This window comes from Macaca nemestrina, chromosome 1 (assembly GCF_043159975.1).
Source record: "Macaca nemestrina isolate mMacNem1 chromosome 1, mMacNem.hap1, whole genome shotgun sequence".
Taxonomy (NCBI): domain Eukaryota; kingdom Metazoa; phylum Chordata; class Mammalia; order Primates; family Cercopithecidae; genus Macaca; species Macaca nemestrina.
The window spans coordinates 18,833,199-18,851,187 of record NC_092125.1 but is presented as its reverse complement, the minus strand read 5'-3'; the positions used below and the strand labels follow the sequence as shown (position 1 = coordinate 18,851,187).

Here is a 17,989-nt window from a genome sequence, read left to right as displayed (position 1 = left end):
GACCAAATTACCAAAGACCCGAAGATCCACGTGCGGTAATCTACTTCTCAGAGCAACGTGAATGGCCTCATTTGACAGTTTCCATTGGCCTGGAGCACTGCAGGTTAGCATCTTCGCCCAGTGACTCCTTTCCAAGTGCTGGGTGCTCGGTGAAACACCAAAACGCACATTTTGGATCCAAAGACTTTTGAGATAAGCAGTTCTGCAGGACAGCCCTACAAATGTCAAGTGGGAGATGAAGCCCGCCCATCCGAACCAGTGCCTTTTTTCAGAGATTGCTGGAAGAAGACTAGGAAGAGGAATGTGAGGACAGATAAGCAAGACCAGGTTTCAGAGCGGGATGGCATTCACGGGTGGTGTCACTCACACTCTGCAGTAAAGCTGTGTCTGTTTCTCATCTGATTACTTATTTCTCCTCAAAACCTCTTACTGTTTGCTTCCTGCGTTCTCAGCAATGCAGGCCATTAGCACCTTAATTTTCAGAACTATAGTTAACTTAATCTCTTCCTCTCACTTCTATCCTACCACATGCCTCCCTATATTCTCTTAGTTAAATTATTTAAGATCTTTAACCACTTTCATCAAAGACTTCCCTTCAAATGAATTCAAGAGCATTACACCTATAAAAATATACTAATCTATTAGAGCTCTTCTAAACACCATCACCATTATTATTATTTTTGCCCAACTGTTAGTTTCTTCCTTCTCATCCAAATGCCCTTGTGGGGATCAACTGACCATGCCTGAGGCCCTGATGATCTGAGCTGGCTGTACTGAGTTCCCATTCAGCTTTCCCACGGACCTTTTCTGGGACCACTGGCCAATCTGGAACTCCTTTTTCTCACTCACCCCTTCATCTAGAATCTTTGAAGTGGAGCTCATCCCGCAGTCGCCCCGCCTGTCAAAAGAATGCAGTCGAGCCAGTCAAAGGCTCAGGGTCTTGGCAGGATGAAACTATAAAGCTGGGGCAACAACGTCTATGCATCATTTGGGCTCTCCTGGAACACATCTGGACACCCACCGCCCCTTCAACACTTCATCTTGGTCCACATTAGATGGTGGATGGAAGAAAGTTATCTGGTCAGCTGTGCAGACCTAACTGATAAGGCTCCTGGATCAATTACAGTGGGTCTCAAACAACCACAAAATCGATATGCCATGTAATAAACATTTACTAAGCTCCCAGGTTTTCAGGACCCAGGTGATCCATCCTGGTCATTTTCTCATGGCCAGGGCAGAGAAGCCAAAAAAGGAGAGGTATGCACTTGCCCCTTCCAATCTTTTCACGTACCACAGCTGCCTGCATCCTACGGGCCAAAGCCAACCTCAGAAACAGGAGGGCGTGGGGCAGGTGCTGCACTAGCAGCACAGCACAGCACAGCACAGCACAGCACAGCACAGCACAGCACAGCACAGCACAGCACAGTGGGAGCTGACCCTTAACATGGCCAGCTGCAACTGAGCTTCTCCGCTAAGTCATTCAGGAAAGCTCAATGCATCTGAGGAACTACAATGAAGAAAATGGCCTGTGTATAGAACCTCACATATGACGTTTACAAAGAAGAGAATCATAGAATGGCAATAGAAGGGACTTCACTGGTTACCTAATTCCATCCCTTGAGTTTCTAGATGACAACTCCATGTTCCAGAGCAATGACTGAGCAGCTAGTTCACGTGGGAGGTAAATGCAAGAGCAGGGGCTGTGGATGCCTTGGGGATGGATGAGGGAAGAGGCAGGTCAAGGCCCATGGGAGAAGCCAGCTCTGCGCTGACCAGCTGCCTGGCAGGTAAGCCCTGTGAGCCAAAGTCACCTCATGTAAGAAATGGGATCAATACTGCCTGCTCTCTCTGTCTTACAAGGCTGTGGGGAGGATCAGGGAACTGCAGGTGTGAAAGCTCTGACGGTGTAAGGTATTGTTCTGCCCCAGGGCTGTGCTTGCCCAGGCTGCTGACCTTCAAAAGCTGTCAAACCAAGATTAGCACCTGGAGAACCACGAAAAGGGGCAGGACACTATGAAAACAACTGTCCCCAGGCCATGTGGCTCCTCCTCTGCATCTCCTGGCTCCTCATGGGCAGAGATGTCCTTTCCCTGCTCTGTACCCGCCACAGGCACCTTCAGCTGGACCTAGGAACAAAGAGAGGGACTGCGGGGGCTGAGAAAGTTCTCATGCCAGTCCTGTCACAGCACAGCCTGAAACTGCCGGGTAATTAATTGCCTCCTTGGCTCTGCACTTCTGAGCACGTTTTGAGGGCTGCCCCTGGCAATGGTGGAAGCGACACTGCTTTTGACTGGGAGTTGTCAGCTTCAATTCTGGCTTCTAAAAACAAACCTTCACACTGCTGCAAAACCTCCTAGAATCAAGAGTTTTAGAAATGAAAGGAAACTTCAAGGTACCAACCCAAACTTCTTACATTTTAGATGTGGGTTTGATAGATTCTATAAAATTGGGAACGAATCTGAACTGAGAGAGAGAGATCTGTGGCCTTTTCTGGTGACAGATGTGATTTCTAGCTCCTCACTAACTGTAGAAGGAGAAAGAAGTGGTGCCAGATGCACACAGGATCTGCATGTAAACATTTGTTCCAAAGCCACACAGGGCCGATATGGGAGCTCTTGCCTGTAATCCCAGCATTGTGGGAGGCTGAGGCAGGATGACCACTTGAGCTCAGGAGTTTAGGATCAGCCTGGGCAACACAGTGAGACTCCATCTCTACCAAAATGAAAATAAAAATAAATCAGTCAGGAATGGTGTCACACGTCCATGGTCCCAGCTACATGAGAGGCTGAGGTGACCGGATCACTTGAACCTGGGAGGTTGAGGGCGAAGTAAACTATGATCATGCTGCCTTACTTCAGTCTGGGTGACAGAGTGAGACCTGGTCTCAAACAAACAAACAAACAAAAACACCAAACCAAACCAAACCAAACAAAAAAGCTACCTAGGCAGACCTCAAGGATGGCAGGACCATGTCTGCATATCCCAATGCCTGGCACAACGTGTGCAGGTAGCAGGTGCCCAGTAAATATTTACTGAAAGAATGAATGAATGTCCCTTTGGAAAGTTTATACAAAAGGAATCCGATGCACCTGTACCTTATGGGCGTATCATCACAAAAGGCGCTACAGAGATGGCAGAGGACTCTGGAGAATGTCAGCGGACAAGGAGCTGAGGCTGCACCTCCAGGAGTGAGGGAATTCTGCTCTGGGATAGGTCCAGTCTGGCGAGACCCCAAACAATGCCTATGCGCAAGCAGAGCCCCAGAGTCTGGCTTGAGATCCTGGCCCCAACTCAAACTGAAGGTCCCTCAGACCCGCAGACGGAGCCAAGATGGTGCTTTGGAGGGAAGACATTTTCCTGGAGCAAGTAACACTTTCCCCACTGTGGTTCTGGAGTGGATGTGGGGAGGAGATGTTCGCTGGAATCTTCCTACGATCCTGCTCTAGTTCAGGGAAAGATGGAAGTGCAAAAACCCTGTGCCTTGGGGCCTGGAGATGCGGTCAAGCGAGGGCAGCGAGTGAGCGTGCGGTCAGCTGTCACCACAGGGCTGGTCTGCCTGTCTGATGAGAGAAGGTGTCACTGCGCAGCACGGATGAAAAACTAGGCAGGGAGGCATCACCTAGGCACCACATTCTGGTGTTTATCTGTCCCCACCATCTCCCTTTGTGTACCCTACTGCTCCTGGCAGCTCAACCTCGGATGCTTTTCCTGAGAGTATCATCATAAAAAGCAGAGCTCAGGCACCTCTTGTAAAACATGCACCCATGTTGGCCACGCTGGTTCCCAGGGCCGATGACTCGGGCACATGCTCCTGGGGAAGGCTATTCAGTTTCACCAGCAGGCTGTTGGTGGTGGTCTCTGAAGAAGGCATCCTGGAAACAGGAAGGTTGGGCAGATAGCTGGTGGGAGTGGGGAGGCCTCCTGGGACAGCCTTAAGTTTCAAAGCCACGAGTCCATAAGTCTTGAGGGACAGCCTCCAGGGAGATGGTAGTCACCTCATATGACCCACTGTTTGGGTGACACTTCTAGCCAACATTGCTAGGGACTGAGCCTTGATGAGTCATTTACCCAGATGGGCTTGAGTCTGCAGGAAGAATGTGCAGGGAATGGGGCCAGGTGTGGCAGCAGCCTCTCCAGGGACGGCTATCCGCTGCCTCGGGGAGGAGGGAGCAGCCCAGCCCTGGCCTCTGCAGGAGCATCTGGGTGGACTTGGACACACAGTGAAAAGGGTATGTGAGTACGTTCTTGGGTACCAGATGAGCCCAAGTTCCCCCGATTTACTTCACCAACCCTCTTCGCCGACCCTCCTCGGACTCAGCCCAGGGCTCACCTGGATGATGAAGCCAGTGGAAGAACACTGTCTGACCCAGAGGCTGAATTTCCGCTTTTTCCTCTTTCGCAGCTCCCGCTCTGTGCACGTGGCAATGAATACAGGATCCTCATCGATCAGGGGTTCATGTAGCACCTGCCAGGAGGGAAAAAGCGGAGGCTCTCACAGAAGGCAGCATGAGCTTGAGGGCTCATCCGATTGGAGCTCAAAATCAGCCTCTGCCTTTGAGCAGCTCTGTGACCTTAACTAAGTTACTTTGCCTCTCTGATCCTGACCCTTCTTATCTATAGGAGGGTAGTATCATTATCTACACTACTGTTTCTAGAGAGGATGCAGTAAGAAAGGATTCAGTAAGATTCATGCAAAATAGCACCAGCCCTGATACACAGAAGATATTTCATCAGTGGAATTTATTATTATTGTTATTATTATTGGCCTAAGGTCCCTTGTCCTAACTCTCATTTGGTTGAGGGCTCTCTGGCACAGGTCCCGTGTCCTCTGGCTGGACATGCCTGGCGATGGGCACCCACTTCTTTTCATGGAAGCTCCTTTCACTCATGGAAAGTTCCAACTGCTAAAAAAGTCTTTCCCTGATCCACAATTTATCTACATTTAACTTAAACCTAAGGGTGTGACTTCTGTCCAGTGAGAAACAAAGAAAAAAAATGTTATTATTATTATTTTTTTTGGATTTTCAAGACAGCCCTCGTGTCAGCCCACAACCTCCTTCTTCCAGGCGGAACCTCCTCTTTTAATAAATCATTCATCAAATGACCCAGTTCCCTGTTGGCCTGTTGCAAGGCACAGCCTCTGGCTCTCCTCTGGGTTGTCATGTCCTTTCTGACAAGATTCCCAAGGCAATTTTAAAACTTATTTCCTCTATTTCAACTTTTTGATAACATGATTATATGACTTTTCCCAATGATAAGACAATAAAGAAAAAAGAAATGGCATAATAAAAATAGGCTCCAAGGAGTGGCCATAGATCTGCCTCTTCAAGGTAAAGTTCTTTTGGGAGGCTTTAGGGTAAATTTCAGGGATGTGCTACACTTCCCTCCCTGATCCCAACTCAAGCTTAATTAAGAATTAGAGTGTGCATCTGTAGGGAACAGAAATGAAGAGTACAGGCAATGATTCCCAGAACTCTACACGATGCCCTAGATCAGGGGTCAGCAAATTACTGCCTAGTCTGGCCCATGTCTGTTTTTGTAAATAAAGTTTTATTGGAACACTGCCATGCTCATTTGTTTACATATTGTCTGTGGCTGCTTTGAGGCTACAATAGCACAACTGACAACATGCAACATCAGTCACACAACCCACACAAAGTCTAAATACTTACCGTCTGGCTATTTACAGAAAAAATTTCAACAAACTAGTCACCTGAGCATCCTGCTAAGATGTGGATTGTGATTCAGTGAGGCCGGGCCTGAGACTGTGTGTTCCCAACAAGTTCCCAGGTGATGGCAGAAAAAGGTCTTCCAAGGATGGAACGGAGGATGATATTTACCACGTGTGATGTGGACAATATCCTTCCATTCTTCTACGAATGGAAGATGGGCGGAGGTTGAATGCAAATTGAAAGTACAGGTACCTTGCATTCAATTTTTGAAAAGTGACAGCCCTGTGTTGTTCAGTCTTAGCAGGCATACCTGCCTCCTCAGTTTTTCTACTAATGGACACGTGGGGACATCACTTGTGGTCTCCCCTGTCTTGTGAAGGGGAAGGCTGGGAGGCTGGCCTGGCTGCAACATCTCCCCTGGCCCTCACGCCTGGCTTCTTGCACTCGCTGGCTCTTTGTAGTTCATTAAATATTCAAAGCCCTATTTGGAACTATTCAAGTGCAATGGACAAGTCCTCCACACAGTGGGAGAATGGGAGCAGATGGAGAAGGGAAAAGATGGCATAAAAAAGCCCTCTGCCTGTCCTTTCCCTGCCCAACGATCCTTGCCGAAGACGTGCATCCTACTCTGTCCTCTGAGGCCACAGAAAATGAAAATTGCCCTCTCTCATTCTCTTCAGAAAGAAAGTGCACCTCTGTTCCACTTGCATTGAACATATGATCAGTTGCAAATTTATATTTAATCACATGCCTCATCAAAGCAAAAGGGCCAGCAAGAATTGCTGACCCTCAATGATCTTTTTCCTTTTCTACCATCATTAAATGAATTCTGAACGTGTCATGACTAAATGCAGCACAGAACAGCATGCTCCCCAAAGCTCCAAAAACTTTGCCTGCCAGAAAAACCACTTGCTTCTCCTCCAGGCTACAGATTGGTCAGCATTTCTGTTACACAACTGTATCTCCTGAGCCTCCTCCTGTGCTTGACAAGCGTGGTTTGAGGTGTGGAGGGTGGTTATGTATGGTAGGGGAAAGACAAAACATCCATTTATTGATTTGCATAATCCCTCCCCGAAAATATTTCTCTAATTAATCTGGCTCCAGTTTTGAGGAGATGCAGTGTCTCCCCATTTTTATTTGTGTAGAAACACACACACACACACACACACACACACACACACACACACCCCAGCTGCTTTGTTTACTGCTAGATTCTGGGAATCCTCTGAAGACTCTAAGACCAAACTCATACCAAAGGGTCACAGCTGCTGGAATAAAAAGGCTCCCAAGACTGCAGGCTGGAGGGTGTGAGTGAGCTGAGTATGTGAGGTGAGTGTGCTGTGTGTTTGGAGTGCAGCCCCGAGGGATGGTGTAAGGGACACGGGTGCAGAATGATTCCTGGGATTCTGATCCACACACACCTGATGAGGGCAATGGGAAGAGAACTGCTCCTACTTGTGTCTGCGGGCAGAGAGGAAGGACCCTCCCAGAAAGCCCTGAGGCTTACAAGCAAATCATGGCCTCTCTGTGAGCTGAACGTTCCAGGGTCCAACAGGGATTTTCACAGAGCAGGAAAGCTAGGAATCCAAGGCTCCTTTAGAGCCTCCAGCTTCTCCAATCAAGGATCAGGACAAGAACCCCATTCCTTCTTTAAGTGGCAGATGTGTCTCTGAGAGGAGCATAAATGCAGGAGCCGAGCAGGGCGGGCCAATGCTGGCAGCCTGGGGAATGACAAGGCCTGCAAGCCCCTGGGAGAGCCCGGCCCACCCAAACTGGAAAGCCCGGGGCATCCTCAGCAGATGGGGCAGGCTGCTGCTCCAGGGAACGGAGGGCACAGGTGATGTACAGGAAGCCCCAGGAAGCATGAGGTTCTGGTCACAGTAAACACCCAACCGTACTCTCGTTATGACTTCATCTCCTTTGACTTACCCTGCTCCACGCCTACTGACACGGAGCTGGTGCAAAAGGCTGCGTGGCACCAGTCAACCCTTTGACTCTCCCAGAGCCTCGTGCCCCAGGCTGTATGATGGGGTGAGCTGGGTGTTCTCTGTTTGCCCCCCAGGGTCACTTTCCATCCTGCGGACCCTGCACTGAGGCCTGGAGGTCAGCCTCTTACGAACTATCCCAGCCAGCTTCTTTGCCCCCGGATTCTGGCTTGCTCAGCCAAGTGGGAGTCATCAGAAAGGGGCCGGAGAGCAAGGGAGTAAGGGGAGGGACCTACAATCAACCCCTTCAACTTATTTCAAACTTATTTCCTCTATTTCAACTATTTGATAACATGATTATATAACTTTTCCCAATGATAAGACAATAAAGAAAAAAGAAATGGCATAATAAAAATAGGCTCCAAGGAGTGGCCATAGATCTGCTTCTTCAAGGTAAAGCTCTGCCCACCTGCCCTGAGGCCTCCCCCTGGGCTACAGCCTTCTCTGCTCCCTTCGGTCTCCCCTAATGCCGATTGCGCCCCTAGCAACAGTCCCTGCATCAGCATCTCTTCGGCTAGACTTCTAGATAGAGCTCAGCATCTGTGTCCTGCTGGGATCCTCACTGCCACGGAGGAGTACTGAGTAGAAAACGTAGCAAGAAGAAAATGTAATTTCCCATATACAGTAAAATAAAAACAAAATACAAAGTAATAGAAGGAGAGCAGAATGAGCCTGAGGAGAGGGAGGAGGAAGAGGTGGAAACGTGAAAGCAAAAGTAAAGGGGAAAAAGCCCTAAACATGACCTGAGAGCCCTTCCACAGATTAAGCCTCATCTCAGGCCCTGCTTCTGCCAGCCTCATCACCTGGAACCAAATACAAGTGGCGAGCAGCAGAATAACACGATCATCCTTCTAGGCTCTCCCTGTTCCTGTTAATCCAGCACTGCCCATCTGAGCCACATGCTAAGGAGGGCAGAGTTGCTCCCTTGGACACCTGCCTACCTGCCCACCTGCAGTCCAGCCACTGCCCACCCAGCCGGGCTCAGCAACACTGCTGGGCCTCCCCTCAGGGTACCTATGCCTGGGAGCTGCAGAGAGGCGGGCCCACAAATCTCAGAATTCCTAGTGGCCACTGCAGTGTGTCAGAGAGGCCGGGCACTCACCCTGGACTTCCATTACAGATACCTCTTGACAGATACTTAGGCACAGCGTGCACAGAGCCTTCTGCAGCACCTCTCCAAATGTTTGACCCCAGCATGGTCTGAATGTTATTTTTCTCTTGCATCCAGGCAACTGCCTCTCATTTGCTTCATTTTCAACCAAGCAAGTATTCAGTGAAAGAAAAGATAATGTGCTCGGGCCCGTCCTTGGGCCTATCACAGGGCCTGTTATAGGGCAGGGCTCATGTCCTCACAAGTCTCCACCTCTTGTTAGGAAGGTAAATGACACACTGGAGGATGAGGCACAGTGGCATCTGGCTGCCCCATCAATTACTGGGGGGAATTCAGATAACAGGGAATCCACATGGGACTGTGGGCCTTACACTGGCCCTGGAGAGTGGATGCATTTGCAAAGCAGAGAGAAGAAGGCAAGGCGTTCCAGGGGCCAGAAGGCATGCTGCAAACACTCGGAAATCGTAACGAGCCTAACACGTTCACCAGACAGTGGGGAGAATGATCCAGAGAGAATGGAAGGCTCCAGCAGACATGAAATAGGGCACTACCTTCCCCACAAAACCCTGTGATATTTAGCTGTGTGCGGGAAAGGAACGCTATAGAGAGAGAGAGAGGACCTACAGGAGAATGTCAACAAGAATTGGAGGTTTATTTAGAAGAGCCTTAGAAGCAGCACAGGAGAGAGAGATGTGCGATGGGTCTTTAAACATATACATAAAATTGAACTTAACTTCTGCTGCCACACAGACCAAATCAAAGGGAATGGGGCCCACATGGGCCAAGAACTTCCTGGTTCGGGTTACAGACATCTCCGGAAATTAGCCATCTCATCGGTTTGCTAGACCAGCAGGGCAATTTTTGAGGAAGATTCTGGAGTTCTGTCTCCCCAGGGCCAGGTGCTATTGTCCCAGGTGCAAGTGGATACCAGCGGAAGGAAGGGAGGGGCTCAGGAGCTGAGAGTAGGCAGAACCTTTTTTTCTGGAATTGGTTGGGGAAAGTATTAGGGAATCAGACCAGTGATGCCCGGAACTCTGCCAAACCCTCATCCAAAGACTGTGGCTCTGCTGTGTGTGGCCGTAAGTAACCCCTGATAGTCGGAAGAATGGTTCTAATTCCAGGCTCACTCCCTCTGCCACCCAGGACGCTTCTAGCCGCCTTTCATCGCCAACAGGTGAGGCCATTCTCAGAGAATATGACAATAAAATTAATATTCACCTGAGCAAAACATCATTTGGAAAGTATAATTAAATGAAGGATAGGGAGAAAAGAGGAGGAAGATTGCCTCTCAGAGCAAAACACTGAATTCTGACTTCTCTGAGGGCTGGAGCTATTATTACTATTCCCCTTCGATCTCGTTTGGATTATGTGGATTAATGGAATGGAAGAATAGCAGAGGTGACCTTGAAGTGAACTCAGGGCAGGCAGGACACCCCAAAGCCCTGCCGACAGACAAGGCTAGGCCGAGAGAGCGAGGACACCTGGCTGAGCTCTTACCTCCTGCGCGGGCCTCACCTGGGTTTGGGAAGGCCTGAAGGCAGCGTCGAAGCTGTTCTGCAGTGAGTCGAGGAAGGGCTGGACCTTGTAGAGCCCGTGCGTGGTCTGGCTGGAGCGGAAGGCCACGACGTGGAAGTACTTGAGGATCTTCTCGAAGCGGGCCTGGCTCATGACGAGGGCGAGGCTGCGGTTGCTGTAGAAGCCGCCGCTCCAGATGCTGAGGACGGACTCGCAGTGGGAGATGCTGGTGGAGATCATGTAGCCCAGGAACGCCTTCATCTCCGTCAGCGTCACCTCCACCCAGGCTCCGTCGCTCCCAAACCGCTCCTGGAACTTCTTGGCGTACATGTTTGTCTGCACCACCATGTTCTTGAGGACGTTGTCTGGGACAAAGAGCTGGAAGAAGTCCACGGCACTGGCGCTGGGGGGCATCTTTCGGGTGGGACCTGAAACCCAAAGCCAGGTGGAGCGTTCCTTAGCACGGCCGCCACACCCTGACTCAACACCAGAACGGCTGCATTTCCAATCCTTGCGTCCCTGCCCGAGTGCCCCCGCTGCCTCCAGTGCTACCGTCTTCCCCTCCAACCTTCCAGAAGCTGCTGCAACCACCCGGCTCCCGCAGCTTTTGTATCCCCCTTTGCTCCAAAACAGCCAGCTCTCCTGCTGTGTGTGGGAGCGCGGCTCCTCCCGGACACCACGGGAACGAACGGCCCCGACATCCAGAGTGCAAGGTGCAGCCTGCATCTCCACACCAGACCAGAGAACAGCCCTCGGGGGGCGCAGTCGCGTCCTTGCTCGCCAGAACCCGCGCAGCACAGAACCCGTGTCGGTCTGGGGAGTTTCACACACTCGGGGCACAAGCCGAGTCTTAACTAGAGATGTACACACACACATAAATGTGTATGTTTAGAGATATATATCGTATAAATGTATACATCAACATGTTTTAAAATTAAAATATGCATATTTATACATACAAATTAAAAGCACCGTCTGCCAGTCTGGGGTACTTCTCTGTACAAGGAAGGAAGCATGCATATATATACATATATATACACATACATACATGTACACACACATACACAGGCACACACACATATACACATATATGCATTTAAAAATACAGATATTACAAATACATCGATGTATAAATATGTTTATATATAAAACAATTAAAAACAAAAGGCACTCCAACACTCCCCCTAGACAGCAGAGAACAGCCCCTCCTGTTCCTGCCACGCCATCACACGGGGCTCCTCCCTCTCCTGCAGACGCCATGCTTTCCCTGGGAGTGTGGGGCAGAATGCAAGTTCTTACAAATCTGGCACATTCGGTAAATACTGATCTGAAGAGAAAGGGCACATAAGGGCAGGGAGGAGATGCAAAGACACGTGGAGTTTCTAATACAGGGTCCTGGCTACGGCTTTCTGGCTTTCATTTTCTGGTAAGTTGAAGCGGTTTTGTAAGTAAAACGTTTTCACCACTTGGGGCCTGAAAAATTCCACCTAGGAAAAAGCAATTTTCATTAAGCATTCCCTATGCAGTAACTCTGTGGTGACTATGGACTAAATCTGAAGGGGCTTATTTAGATAATTTCACATATAGGATAAAACCTCACAATTTTTGACGAATGCAGCCCTTTGAATACATACACACACACACACACACACACCCCAGAATGTTTCAGTCAACAATAACTGCATATAGGATGGTGGTCCCATATAGTTATAATACTGTATTTTTCCCATACCTTTTCTATGTTTAGATATGTTTGGATGCACAAATACTTACCATTATGTTACACTTGCCTATTGTACTGTATTCACTAGTCACATGCTGCACAGGTTTGTAGTCTAGGAGCCATAGGCTATGCCATATAGTATAGGTTTGTAGGAGGCTGTGCCATGTAGGTTTGTAAAATAAATTCCATGATGTCTGCACAACAAAATTACCTAACATGCATTTCTCAGAATGTATACCTGTCATTAAGTGAAGCATGACTGCATGTGTGTACACACACATATTTTTAAAGAGCTATGGCTTACAATTCTATGTAGTAACCTAAGGTACGCTAACTATATGCAGAGATTTGTAGGAGACAAAATTTGCTTCTATTGCATCTCTATATCGATTTTTCTTTTTTTTTTTTTTTTTTTTTGAGATGGAGTCTCTGTTGCCCAGGCTGGAGGGCAGTGGCACAATCTCAGCTCACTGAAACCTCCAACTCCTGGGTTCAAGCGATTCTCCTGCTTCAACCTCCTGAGTAGTGGGATTACCAGATGCCCACCACCACGCCCAGCTAATTGTATTTTTAGTAGAGACAGGGTTTTGCCTATCTCTGGCCAGGCTGGTCTCGAGCTTCTGACCTCAAGAGACTGGCCTGCCTCGGCCTCCCAAAGTGCTGCGATTACAGGTGAGAGCCACTGCACCCCACCTGTATATAGATTTCTAACAAAAGTTGTTCTTATTCTTCAGATTTTAATCATCACTCTCTCCAACCTTCCTTTATTACTGATTTAGTTTCTGAAAAACAAGTTTCTGCAGAAAAATAAAGGGAGATAATGTGCATGAGACAGCCCAAGTTTTAGAATCAGATTGATGGATTTGGGGCTCTGACACCCTAAATTTACTTCTAGCTAACTGCACAGTCTTAGAGGAATTGCTTCATTTCTCCTAGCTCTAGTTTTCTTGTAGAAATGGACATAGAAATACCTACTTTGAAAGGCTGTCATACAGCGTGAAATAAATGAGATCATGTGAATAATGCACCTCGCCTGGTGCCTGGCCCTAAGGGAGGTTCCTGAGGCTTGGTAACTTTTATCGAGATATCATCAACAGAAATTCATTGACAGCCAGGCCGAGAGCTTTCCAAGGAAGACTCTGTCTGCATTTTACAGAAGCAACAGAGGCCTGGAGGATAAAGTGGCACCACATACATCACTTCCACCAACTGTTCTTTGGGCACCAAACAGGTCTTGGAGGAAGAGGTCTTGGCTGGCATGAAGATGAGGCCAGTAAGAATGAGGGCTGATTCCGCAGGTGTAGCCTGAAGCTCCACACCTACTCCTAATGAAAATCATTTTATTTCAGCACAGCCTTGCAGCCTCTGGTGGGTGTAGCCGTCAATTATTCAAGGATAGTGCTCAAAGAGGAGGAAAACCGGCATTTTAATTGCTACATCATGCTGATGAAGCAGAATGGAACTTTCTCTGCTTAAAGTTATGTTGAAAGTAATTTTGCCTCCCAGGTCATTTCAAAATGAATTCACATGCAACCCCTGGCCTGGGCCAGCTGCTTCATGAAGATACTGGGAAGCGGCCGGCTCCCTCTTAACTGTTTGTTTTTGATTTACAAGCATTCTGTCTGGCCTCTTTGAGTTGCTGTGATTACTGGGATTTGAAAAGTCCTGGCACAGGTGAATCATTGTGATCTGTGGAGGGAAGGGGGGAGGGAAGGCAGGAAAGAAATGCTAGTCAGGAGTCAGTGATATGGTCTGGTTCTGTGTCCCCACCCAAATCTCATCTTGAATTGTAATCCCCACGTGTTGGGGAGGAACCTCATGGGAGGTGACGGGATCATGGGGGCGGGTCCTGCATGCTGTTCTTGTGACAGTGAGTCTCACCAGATCTGATGGTTTTATAAACGTCTGGCATTTCTCCTGCTTGCACTTCTCCTTCCTGCTGCTCTGTGAAGAAGGTGCCTTTCTTCCCCTTCCGCCATGATTGTGAGTTTCCTGAGGTCTCCCCAGCCATGCGGAACTGTGAATTAAACCTCTTTTCTTTACAAATTATTCAGTCTCAGGTATTTCTTCATAGCAGCCTGAGAATGGCCTAATACAGCCACTCCTTATCAACAAGTTAATAACAAGGACCATTTAACAATATGGCCCTGGCATGGGCAGCACTCCCAGCCAAGATAAGACTCGGATCTGTTTATGGAGAGCTTTCCCAGATATTACCCATGTAATCCTCACAACATCTACATGAGGCATCATCCCATTTGGCAACTGAGGGAACGGGACCTCAGAATTGGAAGGATGCAGCCCAAGGGCATCCACTCTAAGTGACTCACGGTTGGGGAAGTCTTCCTCCCAGGCCAGCCTGAGCACACCTGCTGCGGTTATTAGCAGCAGCCCTTCTGTCCCATCTATGCGGCTCTCCTACACATGGTACCCACATACAACTGAAGTCATGGGATGGTCTTCCCATCCTCCTCCCTCTTCCAAACCCAACACTTCCCTCCACCTCCACAGTGCTCATGTGTTGCTGGGAATAACTCAGGATGAAAATGCACAGCTACAGTAACTCTGAAGCGGAATGGAGAACCCATGTGGGTTAAAAAAAAAATCAAAGGCAGAATGGAATTGGGAACGAGGAGGTGGGGGAGACCCGGAGGAGGAAGAGGAGGTGCTGCTTCAGTGTACCTCGGTGTCTGGGCTAGGGTAAAGGGTTCTGCATGCTGATGGTGCGTTGCCAGACAAAACTCATTCTGCCATGTCCTTTCCTTCCCCCGCCCCACCAGGCAATTCATGTCAAGGCACCCATCACACCACCTACCTCGGTTCCCCACTCCCTCAGACCCAGGGCAGCAATGTATAGTGGCTTGGTAATGCCCCAGTCCCCCAAAGGGATCCCCTCTCTCCCTGTCCCCGAGAGGAAACAGATTCCCTCTCCTCAGCAGTGACTAGAAAAGGAGATGTTCCGTTTATAAAGGGGATTGTAACGCAAGGGCAATTAGGGAAACCACTCATTCAATGGGCATTTGAGCACCATATGGATCCTGAAAGTAGAAAGGAGTTAAGATTCGCTATTCCCTCGCCAGGAGCTGACCAGGTAGTAAGAGGAGCAGGCAGCAGACAAGGATCCAGGCTTGGAGGAGAGCTGTGCCCACAAGAGGGGCCCCAAACCCAGGCCTCAGGGGAGGCAGGATCCTAAAGGCTTCCTGGAGGAACTCCCTGAGATGGGCTTAAAAGGGTGACTGGTGAAAAGCCATCAGCCCCAGTGGGGAGTTTTTGGGGTATTTCCAGCAGTGAGAACATCTCATGCAAAGGTCCTGTGGCCAGTGAGAATGCCTTGAAATTAGTGCAACTGAGCAGGAAGGGGAGTGGGTGGGGCTGGAGGCATCAGTGGGGCGTGAGGGCCTGGTCGCTGACACAGGGCTCAGACTTGCCCAAGGGTGCGGGAAGCCAGTGAAGGACTGTGAGCACCACGTGACCATGTTCTTGCAACTTCAGCAGGCTCGATCTGCTGCACAAGGGGTTGGGGGAGGATCTGGTGGCTGTTCCCGCAGTCAGGTGAGACCTGGCTGGGATTTAACTTCCTCTACCGGCTCCTTCACCTCCATGCTCTGAACTGAGTTTCCCTACAGGTGTGCAGGGCACGGGGAATGGATTACAGGGCGGCCAAGGCAGGCCCATTGCCTCCATCCACAGCAGTCGCTGCCTCTGGCCTGGATGACAGACCTTTGTGGAGGCTTACCAGGGAAGTCTGTGTCAGACCTGGACCGTGGCAAGCTCTTTCCCACCTCAGGGCCTGATCCTCCTGGAAGGAAGCCCTCTTGGGGCTCCAGCTTCAAGAAGCATCACCCTCTGGGGGACCCTCCTGACCCCCAGGCCGGCTTCTTCATCTCAGCCCTGACTCGGTGCCTCTCCTTGGGTTTAGCACAGTTCACAGATGTTCCATCGGCCACTCATGCTCGTTTTTGGTCTGCTTGTGTGGCCCGTTCCCCGACCCCAGCTAAAGTGTGAAGTCAGAGGTCAAGGCTGGTGTGTTCTGTGTCCTTGGAGCCTCGTATACAGCATGTCTACCTCTTACACCTGTTGACCACTGGATGACAAAGGGGAGGGGAGAGGCCTTGGCCCACCCAAGGGGAGGAGCATCTTTTCTAAGTTCAGTGGGAAGCATTGGGTCTCTATGGCAACAGTCCCCGTGCTAATGCCTGGTGACAAGGTTACATCAGCCAGGGACACCTGTGCGTCTGGGGAGGCCTGAGTGGGTGGGTGGGACGAGGAGTGAAAGACAGCACGGTGGGCACACCTCTCGGTCACGTCCCTGAGGATGCCCACGCCATCTAGGAAATCAAGTGGGGGTGGGCCTGCAGAGTCCCAGGTAAGAGATGGCCTGAGAATTCGGGACACACAACCTCTCTGCATTTCAGTTTCTTTATGATCAAGTGGGAACCGCCCCACAGTGGGTAAGAGGGTCACGTGATCTCGCGCACACAGGCAAGATGGCAGCTTTAGGCCTTGGCAGTGCAGGTCCTGGGAGCCGCTCCTGCTCTCTCCCTTCACTCAGATCTGGAGGCCAGCTGAGCACCCCACAGGTGGGACTAATCCCCACCCTCACCCCATCAGGAAGAAAAGGGTGGCTCTGGCCAGGCATGGTGGGTTATGCCTGTAATACCAGCACTTTAGGAGGCCGAGGCAGGCAGATCACCTGAGGTCAGGAGTTCGCAACCAGCCTGGCCAACATGGTGAAACCCTGTCTTTACTAAAAATACAAAAATTAGCCTGGTGTGGTGGTGCATGCCTGTAGTCCCAGCTACTCGGGAGGCCCAGGGAGAACTGCTTGAACCTGGGAGGTGGAGGCTGCAGTGAGCCAAGATGGCACCACTGCACTCCAGCCTGGGCAACAGAGCAAGACTCCATCTCAAAAAAAAAAAAAAAAGGTGGCTTTATGTGCCTTCTAAACTGCAGCCCTTTAGAGCCTCAAGCACTGGTTTTGCGGGGGTTGGTGAAAAGGGCATTTTGCATTTTGCATACGCTGGTATTTTTTGGTTCAAACTGTCAGCCGTTTTGCGATACAGATAGAATCAATATTTTAAATGAAGGGCTTAAGAGGATGGAATCATTTATCTCCAGGCTAAATCAAACAGGTACAAAAATATAACAGGAATGTTCTACAACACCACAAAAATATTCCTATCATTTCAGACACAAAGTTACACCCTATAAAAGGACAATGTAGGAAACAGCCAATCTCATTGTTTGCTCAATGCCAGCTGCATCTGGTCCTTATCTTCAGCTAAAGTAATCACCATTTCTCTCGCATCCCTTTTTCCTTCCCCCATGGGGCTGAGATGAAGGACAAGCCTATTGTCCACTTAGTAAACACCTGGGGTTCAAGTCGCAACTGTAGAATTCAGCCACTCAGTCACTGAGTGCTTCAAAGACTTTTTCCCTTGTTCAACCTCTTTGTTCACGACTAAGTGACCAAAATAAACAAACTTGATTCTCAGCTCTATCGGGGTATTCCCACAGTGGTAGGTGCCCTCGGGATTGAGTCCTGGCTCACTTCCGGACACCACTGGGTTTGGCACCTTTCAATCTGGGTAGAAAGGTGAAATAACTTACACCTAATTCACTGGATGGCTGTGAGGAGTGTGAAGGCTTCCCCTTTCTGCACAGGTCTGACCTACATGCCTACGAATATTCCAAAATTATGTTCAGATTAGTGTTAACCTCCTAAATGGTATCTTCTAACCAAGGACATTTGAAGTGGCTAACCATTCCGTAGAGCCCTTAGAAAACATGCAGAAACTGCCAGAAAACGTCAAGTACAGCTTCAGTTGCATAAATGTATCAAGCAGCCGGGCTTTCTTGTTAGGAACAGAGAAGATAAACTCTGCATGCATGTGCACGCGTGTGTCTGTGCACTTGGAAGGTATTCCTCATGCTAACACAACACAGTGGTTGGCAAAGAAGTTAGCAATAAAAAGAAAATAGC

General features: G+C 49.3%; 1 protein-coding gene across 5 annotated transcripts in view; it reads right to left on the bottom strand.

The window, feature by feature from the left end:
* Positions 1–17,989, bottom strand: part of LOC105499153 (piggyBac transposable element derived 5) — a 104,666-nt gene that overhangs the window by 26,732 nt on the left and 59,945 nt on the right. For all 5 annotated transcript variants that reach the window (XM_011771625.2, XM_011771626.2, XM_071074534.1 and 2 more), the window contains exons 2-3: positions 10,284–10,711; positions 4,331–4,465 (exon numbers count right to left, since the gene is read on the bottom strand). In XM_011771625.2, the coding sequence (XP_011769927.1) occupies positions 4,331–4,465; positions 10,284–10,711 (563 nt within the window). The remainder of the gene's footprint in view (positions 1–4,330; positions 4,466–10,283; positions 10,712–17,989) is intronic.